At 53.6% G+C, this 25614-nt stretch overlaps 9 protein-coding genes across 9 annotated transcripts; 4 read left to right on the top strand and 5 right to left on the bottom strand.

Moving 5' to 3' along the window:
• Positions 1-75: 75 nt before the first annotated feature.
• On the bottom strand, positions 76-985 carry BO80DRAFT_469714 (TspO/MBR family protein). Its single transcript, XM_025723034.1, has 2 exons — positions 851-985; positions 76-793 (listed from the first exon to the last, which is right to left on the bottom strand). The coding sequence occupies exons 1-2, from the start codon at positions 951-953 to the stop codon at positions 339-341; spliced, it is 558 nt and encodes a 185-aa protein (XP_025569399.1). The 5' UTR covers positions 954-985; the 3' UTR covers positions 76-338.
• A 417-nt stretch (positions 986-1402) lies between these two features.
• BO80DRAFT_280706 (putative serine/threonine protein kinase) lies at positions 1403-2833 on the top strand. The gene is made up of 4 exons (XM_025714926.1): positions 1403-1764; positions 1808-2097; positions 2151-2362; positions 2414-2833. The coding sequence occupies exons 1-4, from the start codon at positions 1673-1675 to the stop codon at positions 2753-2755; spliced, it is 936 nt and encodes a 311-aa protein (XP_025569398.1). The 5' UTR covers positions 1403-1672; the 3' UTR covers positions 2756-2833.
• BO80DRAFT_430211 (putative DRAP deaminase) lies at positions 2732-3661 on the bottom strand. Its single transcript, XM_025720661.1, has one exon. It carries the CDS (start codon positions 3590-3592, stop codon positions 2912-2914), a length of 681 nt encoding a protein of 226 aa, XP_025569397.1. The 5' UTR covers positions 3593-3661; the 3' UTR covers positions 2732-2911.
• A 252-nt stretch (positions 3662-3913) lies between these two features.
• On the top strand, positions 3914-4931 carry BO80DRAFT_450560 (DnaJ domain protein; the record flags this gene model as incomplete). The annotated part of the gene is made up of 2 exons (XM_025721820.1): positions 3914-4103; positions 4162-4931. The coding sequence occupies 2 exons, from the start codon at positions 3914-3916 to the stop codon at positions 4929-4931; spliced, it is 960 nt and encodes a 319-aa protein (XP_025569396.1).
• An 873-nt stretch (positions 4932-5804) lies between these two features.
• Positions 5805-8776, top strand: BO80DRAFT_280676 (universal stress protein family domain protein). The gene is made up of 4 exons (XM_025714925.1): positions 5805-7337; positions 7439-8187; positions 8235-8296; positions 8346-8776. Exons 1-4 carry the CDS (start codon positions 6116-6118, stop codon positions 8506-8508), a joined length of 2196 nt encoding a protein of 731 aa, XP_025569395.1. The 5' UTR covers positions 5805-6115; the 3' UTR covers positions 8509-8776.
• Positions 8777-8983: 207 nt separating this feature from the next.
• Positions 8984-10598, bottom strand: BO80DRAFT_430209 (tyrosine--tRNA ligase TYS1). Its single transcript, XM_025720660.1, has 6 exons — positions 10378-10598; positions 10268-10306; positions 9752-10209; positions 9639-9705; positions 9349-9590; positions 8984-9285 (listed from the first exon to the last, which is right to left on the bottom strand). The coding sequence occupies exons 1-6, from the start codon at positions 10496-10498 to the stop codon at positions 9052-9054; spliced, it is 1161 nt and encodes a 386-aa protein (XP_025569394.1). The 5' UTR covers positions 10499-10598; the 3' UTR covers positions 8984-9051.
• Positions 10599-11179: 581 nt separating this feature from the next.
• On the top strand, positions 11180-13653 carry BO80DRAFT_430208 (H(+)-transporting V1 sector ATPase subunit B). Its single transcript, XM_025720659.1, has 9 exons — positions 11180-11393; positions 11483-11567; positions 11642-11661; positions 11748-11783; positions 11872-12033; positions 12092-12408; positions 12461-12735; positions 12789-13007; positions 13065-13653. Exons 1-9 carry the CDS (start codon positions 11292-11294, stop codon positions 13370-13372), a joined length of 1524 nt encoding a protein of 507 aa, XP_025569393.1. The 5' UTR covers positions 11180-11291; the 3' UTR covers positions 13373-13653.
• A 255-nt stretch (positions 13654-13908) lies between these two features.
• Positions 13909-16455, bottom strand: trpB (tryptophan synthase TRP5). The gene is made up of 3 exons (XM_025714923.1): positions 16154-16455; positions 15777-16080; positions 13909-15722 (listed from the first exon to the last, which is right to left on the bottom strand). The coding sequence occupies exons 1-3, from the start codon at positions 16287-16289 to the stop codon at positions 13991-13993; spliced, it is 2172 nt and encodes a 723-aa protein (XP_025569392.1). The 5' UTR covers positions 16290-16455; the 3' UTR covers positions 13909-13990.
• Positions 16456-17217: 762 nt separating this feature from the next.
• On the bottom strand, positions 17218-19737 carry medA (transcriptional regulator medA). The gene is made up of 3 exons (XM_025714924.1): positions 19567-19737; positions 17993-19476; positions 17218-17939 (listed from the first exon to the last, which is right to left on the bottom strand). Exons 1-3 carry the CDS (start codon positions 19604-19606, stop codon positions 17490-17492), a joined length of 1974 nt encoding a protein of 657 aa, XP_025569391.1. The 5' UTR covers positions 19607-19737; the 3' UTR covers positions 17218-17489.
• Between the last annotated feature and the right edge of the window lie 5877 nt (positions 19738-25614).

Below are 25614 nucleotides of genomic sequence, written 5' to 3'. Positions count from 1 at the left end.
AGGCATCTGAACTGTCTACGGTAGATCCTGTTATGCGATTGATAAGCATCTACCACATATACTGCTGTTCTCTGCCAGCGATCGATGATCGAGCTCTCGACGACCCTTCGAACATTCCTAATAGACTCATTTGAAATTATCCATGTTCTTGACTAGCGTAGATGGGACATCATGGATGGGTACGGCAAGCATAGGAAGAACATGGGAAGGGCCTTGAATGAAGTGACTTATTGATGGAGCGTTCGACCAGTAGCCATTAATAGTGACAGGAAAATTCGGTGGATAGACTCAAAACAATCTCACCCCATACGGAAATCCAATAGTATTAGAGCAACCAATCACTCCCGCTTCTTTTCTCCAATCGTCCACTGATTCAACATCCCCACCCCAGCATTCAAATACGTCGCGAATCCCAACCACGCCGCATACGGCGCCATCAACCAAAACGCCACGCGATCATGCTTCCACCAGATATGCATCAACGCCGCCACGTTCCCTCCCAGCAACAAGATATCCGCGAGTGCCCAGGCCGGTTTCCGGAGCATAAAGAACAGGGGCATCCACAGGTGATTCAACGCGAGTTGCGAGATATATAGCGTTTGGGACTTGGCAGCCCAGTCTTGTACGATGGTCGAGGAATCCATTGTCGCAATGGTTCCTGAGACGGTCGCGTGGTGGATCGCAAAGCCCATCATTCCGTAGAGGGCGGTCCATGCGCATGGGAAGAGCCAGGTGGGTGGATACAAGGGTGGTTTCTTGAGAGAGTGGTAGATTTGCTTTGTCCTGCCTTTGCCTGGTCTGTGTTAGTGATGCATGCGATGGTCTATCTAGGGGAATGGGGCAAGCTCACGATTGGTGTAATAGCCGACGAGCGAGCCGGTGGTGATGGGCGTCACCACGGAGACAAGGGGGTGGGCGAAAATCGCCTGGGGCAGCGCGGCGGACCAGGGCATGTTGTTGGATTCAAAAAAGAGCAATGAATTGAGGAGAGCTTGTGGAGTGGAATCGTGTTCGTTGGCGATTATTTATGTACTGCGGAGATCGATCGATCGCGGGAGCAAGGAGTGGTCGACGTCATCGCGGGATTCCCCCCTGGGAATGTGTTTATGCGGAGAAATGAAGGGTCTCTAACATGCGATGGAGTGATGACATCTGGCAAGATCAATTCCCTGGTGAGAACATGACTGTTCGTGCTGCCATTCATCGAATGAAAGTATCTTGCTTCCCCGCATCTGCAGATCTACCGAGAAGCTCGTGTGGACTGCGGAGAAGCTTAATGACACCACGTGAAGCCTCTATGATAATTTCAACATCGCGAGGGTTCTATGAGTTCTCAAGTTCTTACTATTCTTACTAATTGAGATCTGCGCTACATCTATTCAGAACAGAAAGTATAGCCAAACTGGCAGAGCTGTTGAAGAGCATCTTGACCCCTACTAGCTTGATTCAGAAGTGAATTAGACTGGCAGACTAAACATAACCTATAGCTATCAACAGCCACCATCTGTACTTAAGACTCACGTGTCCATGATATTTACAGCAATATCATCCCTCATACCCGGCTGTTTATGCTTGCATCACGTGGGATACCTCGCACCACAACCCCCTTAATTCTTCTTCACTAGCTGCCCGAACTTCCCTTGTCCGAATACCAAATCATATCATTCACCATATGTCATTACTTCAACTCGGGCAAACCCTCCGAGGCAGGCTGGGAAAATACACCATAACAAAACAAATCCAGGACACCGTTTGGTTTGCACGGTATGTGAGTCACCCTCCTGAATTCCTGGCTAAGCCTTAGCAGAAACCAAGCCAACGAGACAGTCGTAGTCAAAGGAGTTCAAGGCCATCCTCGCGTGGAAAATGAACGAGATGCTCTTAAACGCTTCCAGCATTCAACGACTCATCTCCGACCATTACTCGACGAAGTACAAGAGCCTGCAGAACCACCTATCATCATCCTGAAGTATCTGGAGGACAACCTCCTCAGTTCATCTATCAAGAAAACTCTCAATCGTCAGGAGCTTAAATATGTTGCACGATCTATACTCAAAGCATTGAAAGTCCTCCATAAAGATAAATATGTGCACACAGGTAGGTTAATTCGAACGGATTCACACCGCATCATTTAGCTAATCAATCCTCAGATGTCAAACCAGACAACATCTTCGTAAATTACAAACAAGGCAAAAACCGGTTCTCCGAGATCCAGCTCGGCGATCTAGGAGGCTGTTACCCCGCCGACAGCTCCATCGCAAGAAGAGGCACGCCTGTGGGCGCAGCCATCTGGTCGAGTCCTGAGATACTGATGGAAACGCCCTGGAATACGGCCACCGACATCTGGTCTTTTGGAACGGTGGTGAGTTGTGCGCGTCTACAATATAAATCTATAGCCTAACACTTCTTATAGCTGATCAGCCTGATATACGGGGGTGACTTTAACTTATTCCGACCACGCACGGTGCCCTATGGCCATGAGGAATACAACTTGGAGGTCTTGAAACAGCAGTTCAGATATTTTGGGCCCTTTCCGGGGAAATATCAGGAGATTGCAGGCCCGGAAACGGTCTTGGCGATCTTGTATCTGATGCATGAGATTCCTCAATCGCAGACCACGCCGTTTATTCGGACGACGGAACGAGAGGTATCTTTGAGGGATAAGTTGTTTATTGGGAAGATTATGATGCTGGATTGGAGGGATAGACCTACGGCACGAGAATTATTGGAGGATAGGTGGTTTGAGCAAGACTAGTCGGTGTATTCGACCTGTACTCGTCAAACTGTCAATCCCCAAAGGAACGACCTGGATATATTGCTGTACATCTTATAGACACATACAACCCCACTCCACCCACCCATACACAATTGAAATACATCCACCACCACCGCCGCCGCGGCATCCCCAAGACTAAACTATAACCTCCCCCTCCATCATCCTCTTCTTCGGATTCCTCTTCACCCCCTCCTGCCTCCTCCTCTCCTCCTCACTAACCGCATCCAAATCCGTCCTCACCCCCCGCATCGCCCTCTCCACCTCCTCCTCCCACCCCTCATGTCCCGCCACCGCAACCTCCAAAATCTCCCTCTCCAAACCCGCCACAACCTCCCACTCAATCCCCGCCTCCTCCAACCTCTTCACTCCCACAGACTCCCCCACAAACGTCCCGGGCTCCTTCACCCCAAAATACACCTTCTCGATACCTCTCCCCTCCCCACCCCCGCGGGTTTGAATAATCCTCTCCACGCAGGGCATATTCCCCGAGAGACGTTTCCCGCACGGCTCCATGGTCACATACATGACTAGTTTCCGGTCTGGGTCGTCGGAGGGGAGGACGTCGGCGACGTGGTCCGGGGGGACGTTATGTTGGGAAGCGAAGTTGGCGAGACAGCATTGTTCGGCGTGTGTGTTGCCTGGGTGTTGTATTGTGTGGCCGGTTGAGAGGAGGATGTCGGAGGTGTAGGTTGGGGTTGGGTCGGAGGTGTGTCGTGAGATGAGCACCGCGCCGACGCGGAAGTTGGTGGGGAGGGCGGGGGCTTGGGAGGCGAGGTCCAGGCAGGTGCGCATGTATTTTAGGTGGGGGGTTGTCATGGTGTAGATTCAGAGTGAGTTGGGGAAATGAGGGAGGTGTAATTGAGGTGGGGTTTGAGAGGAAGATAGTATGAGGGGAGAATAGTTACAGACTATGACCGCATAGATTGATAGCGGGAGAAGCTCAAACTCCACTAACCCCGATCAGGAAAGCAAAGAGGATCGCGTCCCACGCGTTTGTGTTTGTCTCGTTTGTCAGGTCTTCGCCGCTCGGTGTTATCCATGTTCTTGTCCAGGATATAAATCACCTCCAGGTCATAACAAAAACAACTAACTTTTACTTTTTGTCATATATATTCATTTTTTTGACTCTGACTCGCTATGGATAGTTCCTCTGATGACTTCTGGGAGAATGGCCCAACCTGGAACAGTGATGATGAAAATAACGAGGACGAAGGCCCTCAACCGGCCATAGAGACCGACCTGTATGACATCCTCGGCGTCCAGGAGGATGCAACCCCGGATCAGATCAAGACTGCCTACAAGAAAATGGCGCTGAAGCATCATCCTGGTGCGTGGATATTCTCGTTCGTATTCAGATGGATTGTCGTATTCTGACCGCATTGCAGACAAGGTTCCCCAGAGCCAGAAAGAAGAGGCCAATACCAAGTTTCAGCAGATTGCGTTCGCCTATGCGGTCCTCTCTGATGAGAAACGACGGAAACGATATGACCGGACTGGCAGCACGGCGGTGGCGGTCTATCGAGATGATGACTTTAACTGGGTGGATTTCTACCGCGAACAGTTCTCCGCCGCGATCGATGAGAATGCGCTCGATCAGATCAAGAAGGATTACCAGGGGACGGAGGAAGAGGCCAAGGACGTGCTGGCTGCATACGAGACCCACCGGGGCGATTTGGATAAGGTCTACGAGTCGGTGATGCTGTGTAATGTGATCGATGACGATGAACGATTCCGCGCCATTATCGATACGGCGATCGCCGAGGGACGGACCAAGGAGTACAAGAAATACGTGGAGGAGCCGGAGAAGAAGCGCCAGCTGCGACTGAAGCGGGCGCAGAAGGAGGCGAAGGAGGCCGAACAATTGGGCAAGGAGATCGAGGGGAAGAAGGCCGGCAAGAAGAAGAACAAGGGGGGAAAGAAGGACGCGAGCACAGGGGACATGAATGACCTGGCAGCGCTGATCCGACAGCGGCAGGCCAGCCGTGCTGATGCCTTCTTCGAGAAGATGGAGGAGGTGTATGATGTGGAAAAGGGCCTGTTCAAGAACGGGAAGCGCCCGACCAAGCGGTCGCGCAAGAATGAGCCTCCCACGGAGGAGGAGTTTTACCTTACTGCAGCGCGCTTGGGACAGAATAAGAAGAAAAAGACCAAGTAGTTGGTGCCGGGCCTGCACCGGGTCTTTGGGTGGATTCATTTTGCGCCATTTTCCTTTGGGGGTTGGGCGTTCTGGTCATGTAGGGACGATTCCTTTCGTAGCATGGTACAGTGAGTGAATTGAATTGGCGAATCGGCATGGGGCATTTCTTTTTGTGATCGTTTTTGTTGTTTTTGTCATTGTTGCTTTTGCTATTTTTTGTGATTTTTTTACTCCGGTCTGCTCTTGTGGTTCATTCAATAGGCAATAGAACGGACATATTTTGACCGCCAGAAGATAAATGGATGCCTGGGGGAAGCTGGGGAAGGGAACGTGACCGATGACAGCTCCTGAACACTGAACACCACCTCACGTCGAGCATAAATAAGCAGCCGGTCTACTGCATCCTGCGTACACAAGCCCCTCTCCATTGGTGAGGACTAGACAGGTTTGCATTCCAGCTGCATCCCAGCAGGAGTGACTGTCTCCAGGATGATCGTCAGCATCAAGCCTGGGGGGAACCAATGCAAGGGATGACCATAGTTCGGGAGGGTGGCACAAGTGATGGTGCTTATAAGGATCAGCCAGCTGCTCCCCTCTGTTCGTGATACCCCGCCATGCCGAGCTTTTGGACGCCTTGGCCGGCCTGAACCAACCTGTTGTGCTCGCCTCGCCTCCTTCTGCTTCTTCTTCTTTCTCCCCATTTTCTCACTTGGATTCTCCCCCCGAATTAACAGACCAGCACCGATCAGCACAGTCCCCAGAGGAGCTAGGATAGCTTCATCGCCGGCTCGCTGGCCTGACGCCAGCCCCTGTCCTTGGCAATATCCGAGGGAAAAGCACCGAGTGAGGATCGCCGTGGAGGTGCAGCCGTTTACGCACGTGGAGATCCGGTCTCCATCCTTCTCCGTTCTTGTCGCGTGCCTCTGGGTTCCATCTCAGCGCCAACCCGGGGAACTTGCCTGCTCGGAACTGTCACGACTGACAAGAACCTCAAAACCTGGTTCAGCGAACGGGAGGGAACCTGGGGACACTGGAGGAGAGCAAGGTGTCAAGCAAACGATCATCACTCTCTCCACATCTGAAAGCTGGGCAGAGCAGCTAGTCGCCGACTGAATCACATTAATCAGTTAGCCCACGGTTAGTGCCTGGAACCCGCCCGCACAAAGCCAAAGACCGCGCGAGGCCATACCCCACAGCCCGTCATGCCGTACTATAGCAGGAAACCCGCCCACATGTCGCTGGAGACGGCCCTGGAGGAAGAACGCCGGGAGCTGCTGGAGGAGATGGGCGAGGGTCCCTCGCCCGCCTCGTACCGGCGCCGGAGCCTGCTGGACATCTCTCCGAGTCCCGGCTTCTTGCCCCCGCGGCATGGCTCCATCGCCGGCATTGGCGTTGGCGTGACTTCCCCCTCGTCTTCGGCCGTCCGTCATCCTAGTTCACACTACTCGTCCTATTATTCCTCGCCGTCTCCGCTTCCTTCATCTTCACGCCGCTCCTCCACCAGTCCCTCTTCCACCGCGACTGCGACAACTTTCAACCTGACGCCGGCAACCCCAACCACGCCTCAACCATCCCCTCGCACCACGACTACGGCAACCACCACGTCCGCCGTGGCGCCCCCTTTACCTTCTGCGCAGAGGAAAGGCTCCGTCCAATCCGACGGGTCTGTTTCCCCCACCCGATCCACCGACTTGGTGTCAGGCGACAAGGAAAAGTCCGGAGACAACAACACCAACAACGGCACCAGCAGCGAACCCAAAATTAAGCCGGAACACAAGTCTGGCCCCAGCATCCGCTGGGATTCGTCCACCGACATGCCGCCCAGCGTCGCCAACCGCAATGCATCCAGACGCACTGCTCAGCCGCAGGAGAAGTCATCCAATCGGCTGCCAAGCATGGCGGCGGTGATGTCGGGGCTCGACTTGAAAGTCGGATTCCCGAGTTTTGTCAGAGGTAGAGACTCCAGCCGGAGCAACTCCACGCGGGGAGCATCCCTGGATTCACGGGTCTCTTCACTCCGACCGGGTCGCTCCAACTCCCCGAAACGCCGCTGGCTGAGCCCCAATGCGCGTGGCCAGGTCGCCGATCCGGGGAAACCTGTGGTGGCCATGAAAAAAGACACCAGCCCTCCGACGAATATGACCAAAGAACCCAGTCCGGAATCCCGCCCTGGGTCCCCAGAAGTGGAAGCCAAGTCGTCAGCTCCAGGTGAGGCGCGACTGGAGAAAGATCATTTTGACAATGAGAACAATCCGATTGAGACCAGCGACGAGGATGTCGGCGAATCTACCTCCAGTGATGACGAGGCCGGTCATGAGGACGACTCGGAAGTCAAGCGTGGCAGGAAGAAAACCGTCGACAAAGAACCCCCCACCAACACTGGCCAAAAGCAACCTACTACCACGAAGACTGCGCCTGTATTCCGTATGTGCCCATGATTCTCATGTTCTCCAGTAGTTCCCTTCATATCCAGGTCGCTGGTATCATGCCGTCCTTCCTGTTGCACGAACTGATGGCGTGTGCAGGTTCAGATAATGACTTAACCGGAAAGGCAGAGTTGATGCACACTGCAAAACAAGGCCCAGTGCCGAAGAAGCCTGATGTCCATCCACGGACAAGCTTCGACTCGGCCTCGGCGACCAACACTCCGTTCGGATCTGAGGATGAAGCTGAGCTGTGCGATATCAAGCGGGCCCAGAAATTGGGCATTCAAATGTCCGCTATCGACAGTACCGTTCAACATCGATCCATCCGGACCATCATCCGCGGAGACTACACCGATCTGCAGGAAGAGACGGAGGGCAGCCGCCGACGGCAACGCAAGTACCTCGTTGCCACAGACTTGAGTGAGGAATCAGTGTATGCGTTAGAGTGGACGATCGGAACTATCTTGCGCGACGGAGACACCATGTATGCGGTCTGCGCCATGCACGATGAGACGGCTACACCGGCATCGGTGCAAATTGGTGACGGGGCCAAGGCGATGCAAGATGCGGCGGCCGTGGTCGGCTCGCAGACAGCAGAGACGGCAGAAAAGGCCCAGAATGATTCGAACTCCCATCTTCCCCGCGCGCTCTTTGGTCGTCTGGGATCGGACAGCAAGCCGGGCTCAGTCGATGCTCGAGGCATGTCCAAGGCCGAGTCGGAACGCGTCCATGCCGTCGAGGTTATTTCCCAAACCTGCGTTCGGCTTTTGCGGAAGACGCTGCTCCAGGTCCGCGTGGCCGTCGAGGCGATCCATTGCAAGAGCCCGAAGCACATGATCACCGAAGCTGTGCGTATCTTTTCTATGTTGTGATTCTATTGCTAATATAACCCTAGATTGACGGACTCGATCCAACATTGGTGATCGTCGGTGCGAGAGGCCGCAGCGCACTCAAGGGGTAAGTACTCATCCTGACATGTATATGTCCCAAACTCATCAGTCTACAGCGTCCTCCTCGGCTCCTTTTCCAACTACCTGGTCATGCACTCCTCCGTTCCCGTAATGGTTGCCCGCAAAAAGCTGAAGCAAACCAAAAACAAGAAAACGACCGTCCGCCTCTCCAACAACCTAACCACGCCTAAGAAACTAGCCCTAGCAAAGATCGACTAGAAAATGTTCCCTCCTTCCTCCCTCCTCCCTTTCTCCTTTCTTTTCTCCTCCTTGCCTTTAATCCTTACGATACCGATTCATGGCGGTCCGGCGCATAGGCATTTTATGGTCGAAATCTGATTATTCCTTATTTCCATCCAAGTTGTTCGCTTTCTTCGCTTCTGAACATGTATGATTAGGATTCTTTCTGACGACGGACGGATATGATGAACTACATTATTAGCTCTAAAAATTAAAAATTAATGACACCTTTTTGCTGAGAAGATTATGAGTCTGTTGATTAGAGGCGTCGCTCCCATCGTGGCTTGGGTGATAGTTTAGTTTCTCTCTCTCTCTCTCTCTCTCTCTCTCTCTCTCTCTCTCTCTCTCTCTCTCTCTGTGTGTGTGTGTGTGTGTTTGTGTGTTGGGGGATGGGAAGGGAGTGAGTAGCAGGCAGGAATTACTGTTGATGGAATACAATGAGAAGAAAGGGGTTCGAATAACCTGAAGGAGACATTGGCTATGAATTGACGCTATGCTTGCGGTCTAGATATGTAGTCTAGTCTATTGCTCTGCGGGCTTGGGGCTCTCTTCTTTCGCCGCCGCCGCGGCCGCTCCCGGGTGGCGAGAACCCTTGTCCTTCTGCTTCTTCTCCTTCTTCTGCTTGGGAGCCGGAGGCGGGTAGGCCTTCAGCGTCACCTCCTGCCATTCGGGCGAGGCCTCGTAGGCGGCCCGGATGGGGGCGGTAAGCTCGACGATAGCCTCCGCAACAGCGGGCTTGAGGATCTGGGGCGACAGCTGGGTTTGGTCAGTATGAGGCAGACAGCATGGGGATAGGTATAGGCAGATCCCTCAACTTACAATGTCGTTCTTGTAATCTTCGTGCATCTGCTCGATGCTGGTGTACACAAGGGGCTCCAGGCCGTCTCTCTCACGGCTCACGCGGAACTCCGGACTTCCGTTCTTCAAGGTCGAAACCGGGAGAAGGACGTACTGTGCGAATGCCAGGATACCGTTGTTGTCGGTCTCCTTGGGAGCGGCCTGCGCTTTGCGGATCTTCTTTCGGATGCTCTCCACGGATTCGAGGAGATCGATCTTGCTGTCTGTAAGGTGTAAGTCGGTTGCTGTAGGGAGGATGTGCGGAATAGTACCTTCTTCACTGGAGCTCATCTTGCCACCGGAGAGACCGGGCACCATTGCGTTGCAGAGATGCGCGCGCTAGCGATGTAAGTCATAGATCATTGGTGTGGTCGGTTATGCTTACCTTCCTGTAGCCAAGCTTGGGGTGCCATTCCGTGGAGGCGGCAAACAGCTTCCTTTGATCAAGGCCTCCGAACTGTGCGTCGACGTCCAAGTACTGCTCATCGAGCACCTGGAGGAGAGGGTACAAGAGACCACTCAGAGGACCATTGGAGGACTGCTTGACAATCTCCGCACCGGCACGCTTGGCGTCGTGCTCCGAAACCAGGGAGGACAGCTTGTACACATCCATCACATAGTCCATGTTCTTTTGGTAGGAGGAACCGCGAACGAAGCGCAGTTTCTCAGTCGAGACACCGACGGCCTGGAGCAGAGCGGTAATGGTGAACTCATAGTACTTCGCCCGGTATTCAACCTGCTCGAATGTGGACTTGAGCGAATCCAAGTTGGCGTGCAGATCCGCAATCAGGATGGTCATCTCTGCGCCCGCAGCGAGGAATTGGGCGATCTTCACAGCCGGCACTATACCGATGCACTAGTTAGCAGCGCGCCTATCGGCCACGTTTCAGTGAGATTGTACCCAGGTAGCCGCAGTGAGGTTTTCCGGTCGGGCTGGTGCCTGTCGCATAAAAAAGAATATGTTAGTATACTGCGTGACTGCATAGACTTGCAGGAGATGGTGAATCGTACCCCAGTAGATCTTTGGGTTCCGCCCCTCGGCCAGAATGTTCTCAATGAGATCCAGGTTGAGAACCTCCTGGAGGTTCTCGGTGATGAGGGCGAGCCTCTGGCTGGCGTTCAACTCCGTCATGGTGTGAATAGAATGGTCGAAGGGCTTTGAAGAAATAGAGGCGACGCTTTCTGGCGAATATAGAGTGTGCCTGGTGAGTCAATCTGCAGCGATAACCTAGTTAGTCATCGAACAATTTCAGTGTCTCTTTCCCCTCCGGAAGCAATTGTTCCGCGCTATCAATCCGGCATCGGATTGGTTCGTGGGCTTACCTAATCTCACGGCATGACATGGGCGATAAGATAAGAGACCCCAGGGATTCCCCAGGGATGGGAGGATATCCAGGGCGAGGGAGATGCGCCTGTGCTGATCATAGTGGGGTGAAAGAGCCATAGACAGTGCCAGAGACAGGCTCATAGCTTCAGGTCATGGGAGAAAGAAGACAGAAGACAGATTCATGTTAGTATGTAGTTGGACCCCGGGCGGGTCTAGATCGGAGAGTCCAGCCCCATGGTCCTGTGCATACAGACTCGAATACTCCGTAGAAGGGGGAGAATTGCATATTCCTAGCTAGGCAGAGCCACCGAAGTATTGTGAATAGATTTCTTGGGATTGGTGGTGCTGACCAAGATATCAAGGGAGTAGTTAGCTGGTAGGAACTAGGAAGACTAGTAATGTTGGACTAAGGACGTAGTAGCATCACGTGGGGTGGCTGGTCACCGCCCCGGCGGCGGCGTGGAGCAGCCAAAGCATACGTCGACACTCCGGCCTCGACTAAGGAGCTGCTGCTGCTGTCTTTCCCCTCAACTCCTTCCCCCCGTTTCTTCGGTCTTTCGGTCCTCTCGTGCGCTTGCTCCTGCAGCCCCTCTCCACCATGGCGTCCGAATTCGTCGATCCCAGGATGACCAACATCAAACCTCGCATCCGTTATAACACCATCGGAGGTATCAACGGCCCACTGGTCGTTCTGGATAACGTACGTTCGACCTGCATCGCTGCGCCGCTGCCTGCGATGATCAGGACCGGCCACTTGACGATCTCTTGACTTACGACAATGTATCCTAGGTCAAATTTCCCCGTTACAATGAGATCGTCTCCCTCACTCTCCCCGACGGGACCGAGCGCTCGGGTCAAGTCCTGGAAGCTAGAGGTATGTCCCCACCCATGCATCGCTTGCGACAGCCGCATTTGATCGAAAGAGCTAACTCAAGTCTTCCGGTGCAGGAAACAGAGCCGTTGTTCAGGTACGGGCTACATTATAGCTGTGGTGATCCGGTGATATTGCGTATTATCGTGCGGAGCGTTAACGCGGGATTGCGGTCATGACTAGGTCTTCGAAGGTACTTCTGGTATCGATGTCAAAAAGGTAATATATCCAGGAACTGGGGATAAATCCACCCTCCATCGGAGGCAGCAGATCCAATCAAGTACGTGCATGCTGACCTCTGTCCCAGACGAAAGTCGAGTTCACCGGCCACAGCTTGAAGTTGGGTGTGTCCGAGGACATGCTGGGTCGTGTCTTCGATGGATCCGGTCGCGCTATCGACAAGGGCCCCAAGGTCCTGGCGGAGGATTATTTGGATATTAACGGTCAACCCATCAACCCCTACTCTCGTGTATGTACCTGGTCGACTGCGCCTGGCATGCGACCCTGGCTGATTGGATGACGCAAAGGTGTACCCCGAGGAGATGATCTCCACCGGTATCTCTGCCATCGATACGATGAACTCCATTGCTCGTGGACAGAAGATCCCTATCTTCTCCGCCGCTGGTCTTCCCCACAACGAGATTGCCGCCCAGATCTGTCGTCAAGCTGGTTTGGTGAAGCGCCCCACGAAGGATGTTCACGACGGACACGAGGAGAACTTCTCCATCGTTTTCGCTGCCATGGGTGTAAACATGGAAACGGCCCGTTTCTTCACTCGCGACTTTGAGGAGAACGGCAGTATGGAGCGTGTCACGCTGTTCCTGAACTTGGCCAACGACCCTACGTATGTTGCTGCATATGTCCCAGCTGGTAGACATGACAACTGACCTTCCCAGGATCGAGCGTATCATTACCCCCCGTCTTGCCCTGACCACTGCCGAGTACTACGCCTACCAGCTGGAGAAGCACGTCCTGGTTATCATGACCGATCTGTCCGCCTACTGTGATGCTCTTCGTGAGGTCTCTGCTGCACGAGAAGAAGTTCCGGGTCGTCGTGGTTACCCCGGTTACATGTACACTGACTTGTCGACTATCTACGAGCGTGCTGGACGTGTTGAGGGCCGTAACGGATCTATCACTCAGATTCCTATTCTGACCATGCCTAACGATGGTATGGCTATCCCTGGCTCATCCACCCAAAGATCGTGAGCTAACCGAGTATAGATATCACTCACCCCATTCCCGATTTGACGGGTTACATTACGGAGGGACAGATCTTCGTCGACCGTCAGCTGTACAACAAGGGTGTCTACCCTCCCATCAACGTGCTTCCTTCCCTGTCTCGTCTGATGAAGTCTGCTATCGGTACCGGCCGTACTCGTAAGGATCACTCGGAAGTGTCCAACCAGCTGTACGCCAAGTACGCTATTGGACGAGATGCCGGTCAGTTCTCCCCTTCATCTAATTAATATGATGCTCGCATACTAATTCCTTAAACAGCCGCCATGAAGGCCGTCGTCGGTGAGGAGGCCCTGTCCTCGGAGGACAAGCTCTCCCTCGAGTTCCTCGACAAGTTCGAACGTACCTTCATCAACCAATCTCCCTACGAGTCGCGTACCATCTTCGAGTCGCTCGACATCGCCTGGAACCTGCTCCGCATCTACCCCAAGGATCTGCTGAACCGTATCCCCAAGCGCGTCCTGGACGAATTCTACGCCCGCTCCGCCCGCAAGATCGCCAACAAGGACACCCGCGACAACACCGTCGACCCAAACCAGTCGGAGACCCCTGATCTGATCGAGACGTAAACCGGCCTTTGTCTTTGGTGGGTCTAGTATACATGTTCATACCACGAGTTTGAAAGCCAAGCTGTTGTTTCCCTTCTTTATAACTTGCCCATTCGTCCGTGTTTGCCGCCTCTCTTTTGCGCGCCGAGGTCATTCCACCTCCCTTCCTGCCTTGATTTCCTCCACTACGATCTGCATATACTCCTTTTTCTCGTAGTTGTATATCATATAGCTCATGGATTCTTTGATAAATCGTCGATCTACTCAATAGAGACATCATCTGTGCATGATTGTCTACAGTACACAGGCATCTACACCAAGGTACTAATAGCATGTAGTAGAAAAGAAAGAACCAAAAAGAATCCCGATTGCATTGGTATATGTACTCTAAGTAAAGCAAACTCAACTCAACCGAAAAGAATAGGACGAAGCAGGAACTAGAAAAAAGAGACTTTTCCTTTTTTTTGTCGCTCATTGACCAAATCGAATCAGGTAGGGAAGATAGATAGGTGGTGACATATCCTTGGCTGCAGAATAGAGTAGATGCGGTGGTGTGAGGTCTAAACAGCTCTAGGATAGGGTGGGGGAGGGGGGTAGGTAGGTAGGAGGGAGAGGGGGGTGGTGATGGAGATGTGACGCTTAGAAGCGCAGGTCCCAACCGATCTTGGGGCCGAGGCGGGGCAGTTCGTCGGCGACGCTCTGGACGTCCTTGTCACCTCTGCCGCTCAGGTTGAGGACGATGTTGTCGCCCTTCTTCATGGACTTGGCGAGCTGCATGGCGCCGAAGACGGCGTGGGAGGACTCCAGAGCAGGAATGATACCTTCGGTCTGGGCGAGGGCGCGGAATCCAGTCAGGGCTTCGGCGTCAGTGGCGGCGATGAAGCTGGCGCGGTCACTGTCCTTCCAGTTACTGAGCTCGGGACCGACACCGGGGTAGTCGAGACCGGCGGAGATGGAGTGCGTCTCGGAGATCTGACCGTGCTTGTCCTGGAGAACGTAGGTGCGGACACCGTGGAAGACACCCTTGCTGCCGCCGGAGAGAGTGGCAGAGTGGCGCTCGGTATCGACGCCGTCACCTCCGGCCTCAACACCGACGAGCTTGACGCTGGGGTCGTTCGAGAAGGGGTAGAACATGCCCACGGCGTTACTGCCACCACCAACGCAGGCGACGACAGCATCGGGCAGCTTGCCGATGAGGGCCTTCATCTGCTCCTTGGTCTCATCACCGATAACGGACTGGAAGGTACGGACGATGGTCGGGAAGGGGTGAGGACCGATGGCGGAACCGATGATGTAGTGAGTGGTATCCAGATCAACAACCCACGCACGGAGGGCCTCGTTGACGGCATCACGCAGAGTACGGCTTCCAGCGTCGACAGCAACGACGGAGGCACCGAGCAGTCTCATACGGAAGACGTTGAGGGCCTGACGACGGACATCCTCAGCACCCATGTAGACGACGCACTCCATGCCGAACTTGGCGCAGACGGTGGCAGTGGCGACACCGTGCTGGCCGGCTCCAGTTTCCGCAATGATTCTGGTCTTACCCAGTCTCCGGGCGAGAAGGATCTGACCGAGAGCGTTGTTGATCTTGTGACTTCCGGTGTGGTTGAGGTCCTCACGCTTCAGCCAAATGTTGGCACCGCCAACGTGCTCCGTGAGACGGTCGGCAAGATGGAGACTGCTGGGGCGACCCATGTATGGGTAGTAGGAGCGGTATTCTTCCCAAAACTTGGGGTCGTTGCGCGCGACCTCGAAACCACGCTCGAGCTCGGCCAAGCAGTCCATGAGGGACTCGGGGACGTATTGACCGCCGAACTCGCCGAAACGAGATGGGATGAGAGCCGGGTCGCCAGAGCCGTTAAGAGCCTCGATCTGATCAACCAGACCAGGGCCAGCGGGCGTGTCGTCGTTGGTGATGACATCGGTGGGCTGAGACAGTGCGGGAGGGGCCTCCTTGAGAACGGGATCGAGCACGTTGACAGAGCCAGTCACAGTGCCCTGAGCATCTCTCTCAAGTTTACGACCGGTAACACCGGAGAGGTATTCTTGGGCCTTCTGAGCCGCCTGGCCGGCAGGGGCGTCACCCAATACGGTGATGATCTGGCTACCAATAACGACACCCTCGGAGATGTTCTGGACGGACAGGAAGTGCTCGCGGGTGCTGACACCGAATCCCAGAGCGGTCGGGACATTGCCGGACCAGGTGTGAACACGAGACAGGAGATCGGGCAAGTTCGCGCTGAGCTTTCCGGTGGCACCGGTGACACCCATTCTGGAGACGACGTAGATGAAGGAATCGGCGATCTTGCAGAGGAGCTTCATGCGGGACTCGGAGGTGGCGGGGGCAATGAGGGGGACGTAAGACAGACTGTAGAAGAGATTAGACGAGCTGTTCATTCACGGGCGAATCGGTCAAACGTACCCAGCGCTAGCGCACAGATCTCTGAAGCGGACAGCCTCCTCAGGAGGGAGATCGACCATGATGAAGCCATTGACACCGGCTTCCTTGCAATGCTTAAGCATAAGCTCCTCGCCATACTGCATCAGAGGGTTGTAGTAGCCCATCAGAAGAACGGGTGCCCGGAGACCCCGGCTTCTGGCGGTGCGGACCATGTCCAAAACGATGGGGATAGTAACGCCATTGGCCAATGCCTGGGTGTTGGCCTTCTGAATGGTCGGTCCGTCTGCGATGGGGTCGGTGAAGGGCACACCCATTTCGATGATATCTGTAGCACGTGGCCAATGCCTTGTTAGTCCTCCGAGGTCCAAATAATCGGGAGAGTGGGGTCAAGGACATACCAGCGCCTCCATTTTCCAGACCCAGAAGCACATCTACCGTCTCTTCAATGGTGGGATAACCTGCAGTGAAGTAAGCGACCAGAGCGGCACGCTTCTCCTGCTTGGCTCTGGCAAACGCGTTCTTGATTCCATCCATGGTGGCGGAAGGTGGGGGTGGCACCCAAAGAGCGGTCGTGAGAGAGATACGGGGGAAGAAAAGGGGGATTGATTAAGAGAGAGGAAAGAGACGGTAGAGGGACAGCCCAAAGAGGGACAATTAAGGGTAGTGGAGGGAAAACTGGGGGAAGGAAGAAAAGAGAAGGCGATGTCGGGGGAAGAAAGTGGGTTTGAGTCACGGTCAGCGAGTTGACTAACTGGCGATGTTCCTCTTTCTTTTGCGCGGAATGTCCCGCCCCGGTCAGGTGATGTGGCGATAAGATAACCCCGCCGGATTAGTCATCCCGCCAATCCCGGGGCCGCCGACTCGGAATGACAGCGCGGTGCCGGAGAACGGGCTGGTGGCGACCGACGCGGACAGACTCTGACAGACTCTGGCAGACACGAAATAGTACTATGGATATTGGTAGATCGATGGGCAGACGGATCGGTGAAAGACCTCTCGGTATTAGATTATATGGTAGTCAAATCACATCCGACCTCATCCGCAAGACAGATCGAGCGAGGCCAACCAGAACAACAGCAATATTCACAGACGCCACAAGCTATGCATATATAGATCCGCCCAGACACCAGAGTCCTGGATCGAATCCCCCGAGGGGAGACCACAAGTCTCACTCCAAAGAGGCGCAATGAGGAATGCAGGAACAGGGGCAAACCAGCGGCGGAAAACAACACGATGACACAAAATTGATACCAAAGCCCATTTCACACTTTTTATCCCTCGCCAACCCAGATGTCTGGTACATCAATCCCAAGGGCTATCCCAAACCTGCAACCTGAAAGGAACGACTGCGGCGCCATGCTATGCCAGATAGTTGTACAGCTTCGTAAAGGAGTGAAACCCTAATGCCCGTATAAGATGCAAAATCAAAGAGAGAAATGACACGGCAGAGAAAAAACATATCGTCTATAATGCGTAAAAGCGGAAGAGGATATTGGGCATCAAGGCATGAAAATGATAAAGGAGAGACATGAGATCATTCACAGTGATCATAAATAGAAGGCTAACCCGGGAGATCCATCGCTGAGTGGAACGACTCAGTCAAGGTCTCGCAGCCAAGGAATGACAATAAGAAAAGAGGTATCAAATAATAATGAAAAGGCACAACGCAGGAAAAAGAGAAGCCAAACGCCAGCCGATGCAAGTCACCGCCGTGTCACCGCAATCCATGGTATCTCAAGACCCGTGGGCCTGGTCATGCACGGAATACGGCATCGGGGTGAGGTAGTTGTAGCAAGCGCTGCTGCTGGGAGCCCCAGTGGCTGCCGCGGACGTGAGTAGAGGATTCAGTTCCCATGTCCTGCTGCTGACAGGAGCAGTGAGCCCGACTTGGCTCTGCTGTTGACAGACAGCCGGGTAGGAATACGGCGTAGCCAACGTAGGATAGGGCTGGCTGACAGTAGGCAACCCGCCCCGCAAGTCAGGAGGCCCCGTCATGGGGGGAGGTGTGTAGGCGGAAGCAGCAATGCTGGCACCGTAAGTGCTCGGAGCAGCAGTATCCGAGACCGACTGAGGGGATGCAGCGTTCTGGGGTTCAGTTCCTGAATCAGAAGCAGCTCCAGTGCTGTTGTAGTTTGAACTGATCGGGGTAGACAATGTTCCAGAAATCGAAGAGTAGCTAGCAGACTAAATGAACAACGGTTAGCCTATGCATGTGCGACAAGAAAATAAGCACTCACGTATTTCCCGATGATCTTCTTGAGGGCGTGACTAAGGATTTTCCAGGGGAAAACCTTCACATCCTTCTCGATATTTCTTGGCTTCGGGGCAGGGAAGCCCATGATAACTTTGAAGAAGTCCTCACTGTCGGCCTTGGCCTTGGAAACAGTCAGGGGTCTGAAGCCTTCCAGATTGCGGCGGATCCGGTTCTTCTCTTCGACCGTGAACCGAACCCCGACCAAAGACTCGAGCAGATAGATGGTGTCAACACTGGTAACAAAGCATTCGTCTTTCCCATCCCAGTAGATACAGCTAATGCAGATGCTGTTGGGGGCTCGATCCTCGGGGGCGACTGGCTTGAAATCGGCGTGGATCGTGCTACCACTTTGCATCCGGGTGAATTGGACGAGGCGACGTTTCGCCTCACGCTCCTCTCGAGACCAGCTTTCGGTCATGGCATCCAGATCACCGTTCAACTTGAGGACCGCCTTCGTCGGACACATAGCGTAGGGATTGAATGACTGTGCCTGGCCATAAGCGCCCGATTGCTGTAACGTCGACGTCCGAATGAGTGTTGGGTTTCCAAACCTCCCGGGCGATGCTTGGTTTTGTTGGCGGAACGCGTGGCTGACGGCATAGCTGGTACCTCTGGCATCATTACTGACCGAGAGAAACGAAGGGCTGTAGGAGGGTGTAATTGGGGATGGGGCTCGGATGGACGCCTGGGACGTTGTCGACAAGGCGGAGTACTGGGTGGTCGGCACTCTCGGGGATGCAGCCGCGTGATGAGGGGTGACAAAGCTGTTCATGGCGGGCAAGGTCTGCACATACGGAGAGTAGGCCGCCGAAGACACGGTGGGCTGCTCTTTTGCGTGCATTGGTGGGCCAGTAATTCGTTTGGGTGCTCTCGAGAGCGTCTCGTCCGAGTATGAAGGAACTCGTCGCTTCCGGGACTCGTCTGAGGGGGACTGTATCGCAGCATGCTCATAGGTATAAACACCGACTTGTAGAGTGACGGCATGGCAATCATTGTGGTTCAAAGCTACTTGCAAGGGAACCGCGAACGACGGAGACCCCGTGGAGCTGAATGGAGGCGTATCGACTGACAGGGCATACTGGAACAAAGGGCCCTGGAAACCGAGAAAGTGGGGGACGCAGTCGCATTTCTTCGAGCCAAAGACGAGATACACAGTGGCATAGGACGACGTGTGGAGATCGTACGGCGACTGAATCTGGACAAAGACTCTGGTACCTTCTGAGCCCCTCTGGGGAGAGTAGGAGACAATTTCCGGTAGCTGACGACTCTCGGCGGCCAGCATCGGCGAACGACTCTCTTCATAGGAGCTGGCATACTCTCCATTGGCCATGTAGGGAACACAGTCGGATATTTGGCTGGCATGATCGGGCATCGGGGAAGGGACAAGCGAAGTGGCCGTCACATACGGTGCCTGGCCGTAGCCCGGATATGGCACACCTTCGTGCAAAGATCGAGCAGAATCATAGTCTACCACCGGTTGAGTCAGCGTCTGTCTCACAAGGCCCCAAAAATGGACCTGAACCTGCCATGCCATGAGCATGAGCGAGCAGTGCTTACCGATCAACGCCGCGTGTGGGGGCTTCTGGAAAGTAGACATAGACAATATGGGTTCAGACTTGGCCAAAAGGCCGTCTGATAACGCACCGAGGAACTGTGACTCTTCAGGGTCGGAAAAATCCAACGACTCGTCTAGAATTAACGGTGTTTGTAACTCTGGGTTGAACTGTAAAGCGCCCGGGGTCAGTCCAGGGCCCAAGGTGTGTGAGGCAGCGGAAAACAAGGCTGGGCCACGCGGCGAGGCAGCAGATGAATCGAATATTTTAAACTGGGCGAGAGCAAACGGGGAAGGTGGAAGAAAAAGCAGAGATTGGGCAGCGAGCAGAAAAACCGGACTCACCAAAACACCGTGCGTCTTCGAGTAAGCCAGTTTGAAGGTGTTGCAGAGACTGCAACAGAACACGACAGCTTAAAAAAGCGAATGGCAGTGAATTTATCCTGGGAAAACGATAGGATGTTGGAAAGGCACTAGCGAGCTCTCCGAGACAAAACGAATGACGACACGAAGTGGCTGTCAGCCCGAATGAGGCAGATGGCACGAAAAGCTTCGAATCAGCAATCAGGACTCGATGGTCCAGAGTAAAATGACGAAGGTGTGGCTGCAGGATAGACACTAGAACTGAGCCACGCTGTCGATAACTTCTTCTGACTACCTATAGGAATCCTGCTTCCATCTGATGGCGACCTGTTAGCCTTTCACCACAGACAGCAGCAATGATGAATATCGGTGACAGTCTGTCTGACGAAGCGAGCGAGGTTGAGCCGACCGAGCCGAGACAGGAGTTGTTCTGCTCTCTGGTGTTCGTGAACGCGAAGGACCAGGAGAAGAAGGGCCTGTAGTCGGAGGGACGAACTGTCCGGGGTGTGAGTATGAACCACCCAGAGGTGAGGGAACCGGCTCGCTGCATAGACTAGCAGGACTTACCAAGAAAAATGAGGAGATGAGACTTGCGTCCGCGAGGCTTTTGGAAAGCTAATATGCAAAATTCACGGTCCCTAAGCGACTAACGAGATAGCCTACACCTTGACGGGGTTAACAACAAACATCCGGAGCTTGGTGACGGAAACCCATACAAGGGAGGTGACAAGCGCACGGAACCCATCATGGACCCTAATTTTCCTTGGGCCCTGGTGCGGCAAAGGCACGACCTTGGAGAAGCAAGGAGGATGAGAGGGAAGGGGACACGAAGGAGAGTGATGCAAGGCACCAGCCGAGTCTGTGGCAAAGGGAGGGAGGGTTGGCACCAACCTTAACAGACCAATGACTTCCACACAGGGCGAGCCTTCAGACCAAAGGGGACGCCTATTTGAGACGTTTTCCTGCTAGTTCGTAATAAGGTGGTGCCCTCAGCCGAGACACCGATCCACGATGGTTTGAGTCCAGGTCCGACCTCGTGAAGGAGGACTACACAGAGACAAGGTTGGCGAGTCGGCTGGCTGACGATCCACACGGTCTTTTCGTAGCCACTTGAGACAGAAGGGCGAATCCGGAGCCTGCAATAAAATAATGTCGTACTGGCTTATTTTATTTTGTTTTCTATTCGTTTCGTACCAATCGTGAAGGGCCACTGTCGAGACGATAGCGAGAACGGGGGCGGATGATGATCGTCCTTTGGGGTACTTCCCGCGCAACAAACGGGGATCGCTCTATAGATCCGACGTATAAGGAACCAGGCAAACGCACAGCTGGGGAGGCCGCACGACACGGAAAGGAGGAGTGGGCGTTCAATCAATCAGCGACTTGATTCCGTCGGGAATAATAAGACACTGTCGTCGAGCCCCCTCTTCTTCGGGTCGGATTGGCGTGGAGACAAGCTCGAGGCAATTAAACAGATATAGCACAGAAGCGAAGGTTGTCGAACAATCAGCGAGCGCGTGAGATCCGTGAAGATTAGAGATTAGGATATCCAATAAGACCGATCAGTTCCTAATCCGTCCTGCCAATAAATGCTTCTCTTCTTCCTTATTTTTTCCTTCTTCGTCGATCAACACAAACGTAGCGAACGTAATGATACTTGTCGATACCAAACAAAGCGAGTGTAAGGTGGGCGTGAGACGAGCGAGTGAAAGGGTAATAAAAAAAAAGTCACGAATGAAACCTTCACTGTGCCATAACAGACAGTGTCAGGGAAATAAAAGGTGGGGAGGGGTGGGAGGGAGGAATATGAGGAGAGAAGTAGTCGAGGATTAAAAAAAGAACCAGACTGATAGCTGGGGAAGAGGGAAAACAAGAGATGACGAGAGATATATTACTTTTCCCTTAAAGCAATCCACTTAAGCCGAGGATGCGGTGGTAAGAAACGAGAGAGCACTGGGCGACAATGGCCTAGTGTGGCGGGGATGTGCTGGGTGGGAGGGAGGATGGGAGGTAGGGAAAAAAGGGTAATATTGGTGCAATTAACCCTCGAGGTATGGCACCCGGCAATGATATAAATAAATAGTAAATTGAAGGATGCTTCAATCTCTATGAAATTCACTCGCGGAGGGGGGGCAGATCCAACGGCGGCCGGTTCTCAGTTGTGTGTGTTGTTATAATTATACCTGAGGTTCTTCGGGGAATCATAACACCCTGAAATCTGAAGACCAAATGGCTGGTTGGCCCATGGATCTTTTTTGCTCCATCGTGGAAGTCCCTGGGCTGGCGGTGGTCCTCCACATCTCAACCGCTAGACTACCAGTCCCATGGAGTCTTAGTACCGGCCCATACCCATCGATGGTTTTCTTTTACGAACCTTCCGAGGCGCCCATCTTTCTCCTTTCACCAGGAACCACCCAGGGTCCGGTCGGGTCACGGGGAAGCCTTCGAAGGAGGAAGGAAGCTAACGTTCTTCCCTTCTAAAAGAGGATTTTTATTTTTTGTTTTATCTTATTTTATTTTCTTATTGAATTTCACTTCTCTTTTTTCTCTCTTTACATAGTACTTGCACCCGTAAGAAGAAGATAGGGAAAGAAAAAAAAAAAAAAAGAACAAAAAAAAATATTCGGGCCCTTCACCAAAGAGGGGAAATCCTAAGTGGAGGGTGTTCTTAGTCAGGGTAGGTTAGCCCAAGGCTAAAATCATAAGTCATAAGTCATAACCACCAGGATCGTTATGATTATTTTTGTTCCCGGAATAATGATTAATGATTATTATTTGGTGAGAAGAATCTTACCATTGGGTATTGGGTGAATAATCATCCAACGACCCCCCCCCCCCCCCCAAATCCAGCAACAGGCTAATTCTGTGTTAGCAAAGAATAGCAGCAGACGCCGTTCGAGCGGTCCATGCCGCCTTGACCGGTGGATCCCCCAAGGGCAAAAGATCAGTCGGGGCTGCAGATTTGCAGAAACCACAGGGAGAGGGAAAAGAAGAAGCACTGGTTCTGGTTACGGTTATTTTTGCTCAGGCTTTATTTGGATCGTATGGAGGTCAGATTGGTACAGGATGGTCTCCATACTAATTGGCTGCGGCAACTCTGCGATTCTCTTTACATTGGTGGGGGAAGGGGGCGATTTTCATTTTCCGTGATCCTTGGCCTTTCGGGGCCCTGATACGCTAATACGGAGCCTAATAATACCTACCTACCAAAGCACGACTCTGCGCAGAAAGTTTGGACTAACTCACCCCTCGTACATCTGGCAGGATGAGCTGCCCTGTCACTATACGGCAGACTAAGGCAGAGACTGTAGGAGGTGCAGCACCGAGCCTTACACGGCCATGCCCTCCTTGCCGGTGCCCTTTGCTTTTTCCTGTTGCTTGCCCAGCTGGTGCCATTGATCCCGAATGACCATGCATTCCCATGATCATGGCTTGGGTCTTGATTCAAGGCCATCCATGTTGTTGGCCATCAAAGAGTCAGGTCGACCAGGTCATCCCGGTCCTTCCCTACCTGTCTACACCCGACTACTCCGTAGGGAAGGTGAGGACGCTCCAATGTCCCACGGGAGGTTCTTGAATCTTCCAATCAGGTATGAGGTCATCGACCTATTACCTAGATAGTGATCAAGGACCCTTTCATCTTCTCGAGATAGCGGATCTCCCAGGCACCTAATAGTAGCCCGTCGAGGAGGATGACCCGGATCCTTCGCATGGTCACCGTCCAGCTATCTCGCATGCAAAGGCACCGTTCTGGTACGAGGAATCGGAGCGATCGTGAGTTCGTGACATATTATTAGCTCTCCCAAAGGTGGTTTTTCCCACCCCTGCCCCCTTTCCCGAAGAGGAAGCCCTGGTGCCTGCCTCGGTGCCAACTGCCACGGCGCCATTCCCCGTTGGGGAGTCTTAATTTGGAGCCCTCAGGCAGCACCGGCCGTAGTTCGTTTTAGCCTCCCTTCTCCCCTCCATCATTGCCCCTTTTGGGAATCCTCCGTCCGTCGTCTGGAGATAAAGCCCCATTCAGCCTCGCGGTTCCAGTGATCGGGACCAACTTCTGACCGATGTTCCGAAGCAGGAACAGATATCAATTCAGATCCCTATCAAGTATCGCGTAGCTATCCTCGCCGCCAACTTGCTTGCGCGCGTTTCCGAAGGGAACAACCGTCCAGGGTCGACCCCCGCCAGTGACTTGGCAGCGTTCTTCCTCTCCTTCCGAGATTTTTTTTACTACGGAGTAGTAGGTGTGTAAGGGAAATGTCAGTATCAGCACGCTCCAGGATCCCATGACATCAAGTCTCCAGCATCCAACCCCGATATTACTCGCCAAGGTTTCTGGAAAAGTTTATCCGTCACTTTTTTAGCAGTGGTTGGGTTGGAGACCAAGGTGTCCAACTGAGCGCCCGCACGAGCATGCAGGAGCGCTTCAACAGCCAGTCAGAGGCAGCGAAGGACTGGTTCCGTGCCATCCCCCTCGATCACTCCACATTGTGGCAGCGCAGCGGCTGGCCTTGCCCACTGAGGTCATCCACCCACACGGATTCAACGCTTCAGCTTTCATGAAAGTCCCAGCCTTCCACTTTTCTGTGGTCGACAGGTAGATTGGTTGGTGGGCGGATTGCCTGAAAAGAGAGCAAGCCACTCGGGTCGAGGCGGGCGCAAGGCGGTGGTGATGCACCGCAAGGTACATGCGCCATCCGATCGCACTTGGTTGTACAGCTCTCCAGAGGACAACCAGACAGATGAGCCAGGCAGCGTAGGTAGCGGGCGATCTACTAGGATTCCGTACAGAGGTACTTTAAAGTGCTAAACATAGCAGGCCTTGCATTGGCTGCCCACTGGCGGTCATGCAAGGGCGGGTGAGGCCGTCCCATTGGCGCAGCGCGAGGGCCAGTGGGGAGTTGGAAATTCTTAGCGCACCAAAATCCGTTTCTTTCCCAAATCCTCCGGTTCCCCGCTACGATGTGATTCGTCCTCATTCGCCCGGACGGTGGCACGATGGGAAGCACCGAAAGGCTCGAGGTGGTAAGGTAGCAGCGTGGTAGTACTACTAGCCTGGGAGCAGGAGAGCGACCCTGCATTGTCACCACACCGTGACCCGTCAATGGCCGACTATCGCGGCTGAGCTGTTAAGACTTGAGACCTGGCCAACCGCGACGAGGCGATCATCCCGGCCGGGATCGTGGTTTCGGTATTTGGCTGGTTGCCCTTGGGAGCGACTAGGGATGGACGGGGAGGTTGGATATGACGCCGTGGCACCTCAGCCACGGGCCACGCCTACTTGTTAGTGACTCGGGAGTTCGTAGGGCAGCCCAGTGGGATCCTATCAGTGTATTCCCATGCTGACTGCCCCGGATCCATGAAGTCGCGGTACTTACCTAGTGGTGGTCCTCGTTGACGCTACCAGGATCGACGGAAGTCAAGAAGAAACAAGCCCGGGCAAGACGCCCACTAGTCAATTCTGATGAGGTCATCTTGGCTAAAAGCCGAGTGCTGTCGATCCTTGCTCTTATGGACGACATCGTGGCTCAGTAGCGACGGAGTACTCCGTTCTCCACGCCCGATAGAAGAAGGCTTCAAACCTTGATGGGACATTCCATGGGTTGCCTCAGGCCTTGGGCTGTGCAGCACCTTTCTTTCAGGGCTTTCGGATCGATTGCCAGATCGGTTTGACTTTCGGGACGACTGTCAATCTC

This window comes from Aspergillus ibericus (genome assembly GCF_003184845.1).
Source record: "Aspergillus ibericus CBS 121593 unplaced genomic scaffold BO80scaffold_87, whole genome shotgun sequence".
Taxonomy (NCBI): Eukaryota; Fungi; Ascomycota; class Eurotiomycetes; order Eurotiales; family Aspergillaceae; genus Aspergillus; species Aspergillus ibericus.
Note: the sequence above shows the minus strand (reverse complement) of the source record. Positions and strands in the feature narration are given on the sequence as shown.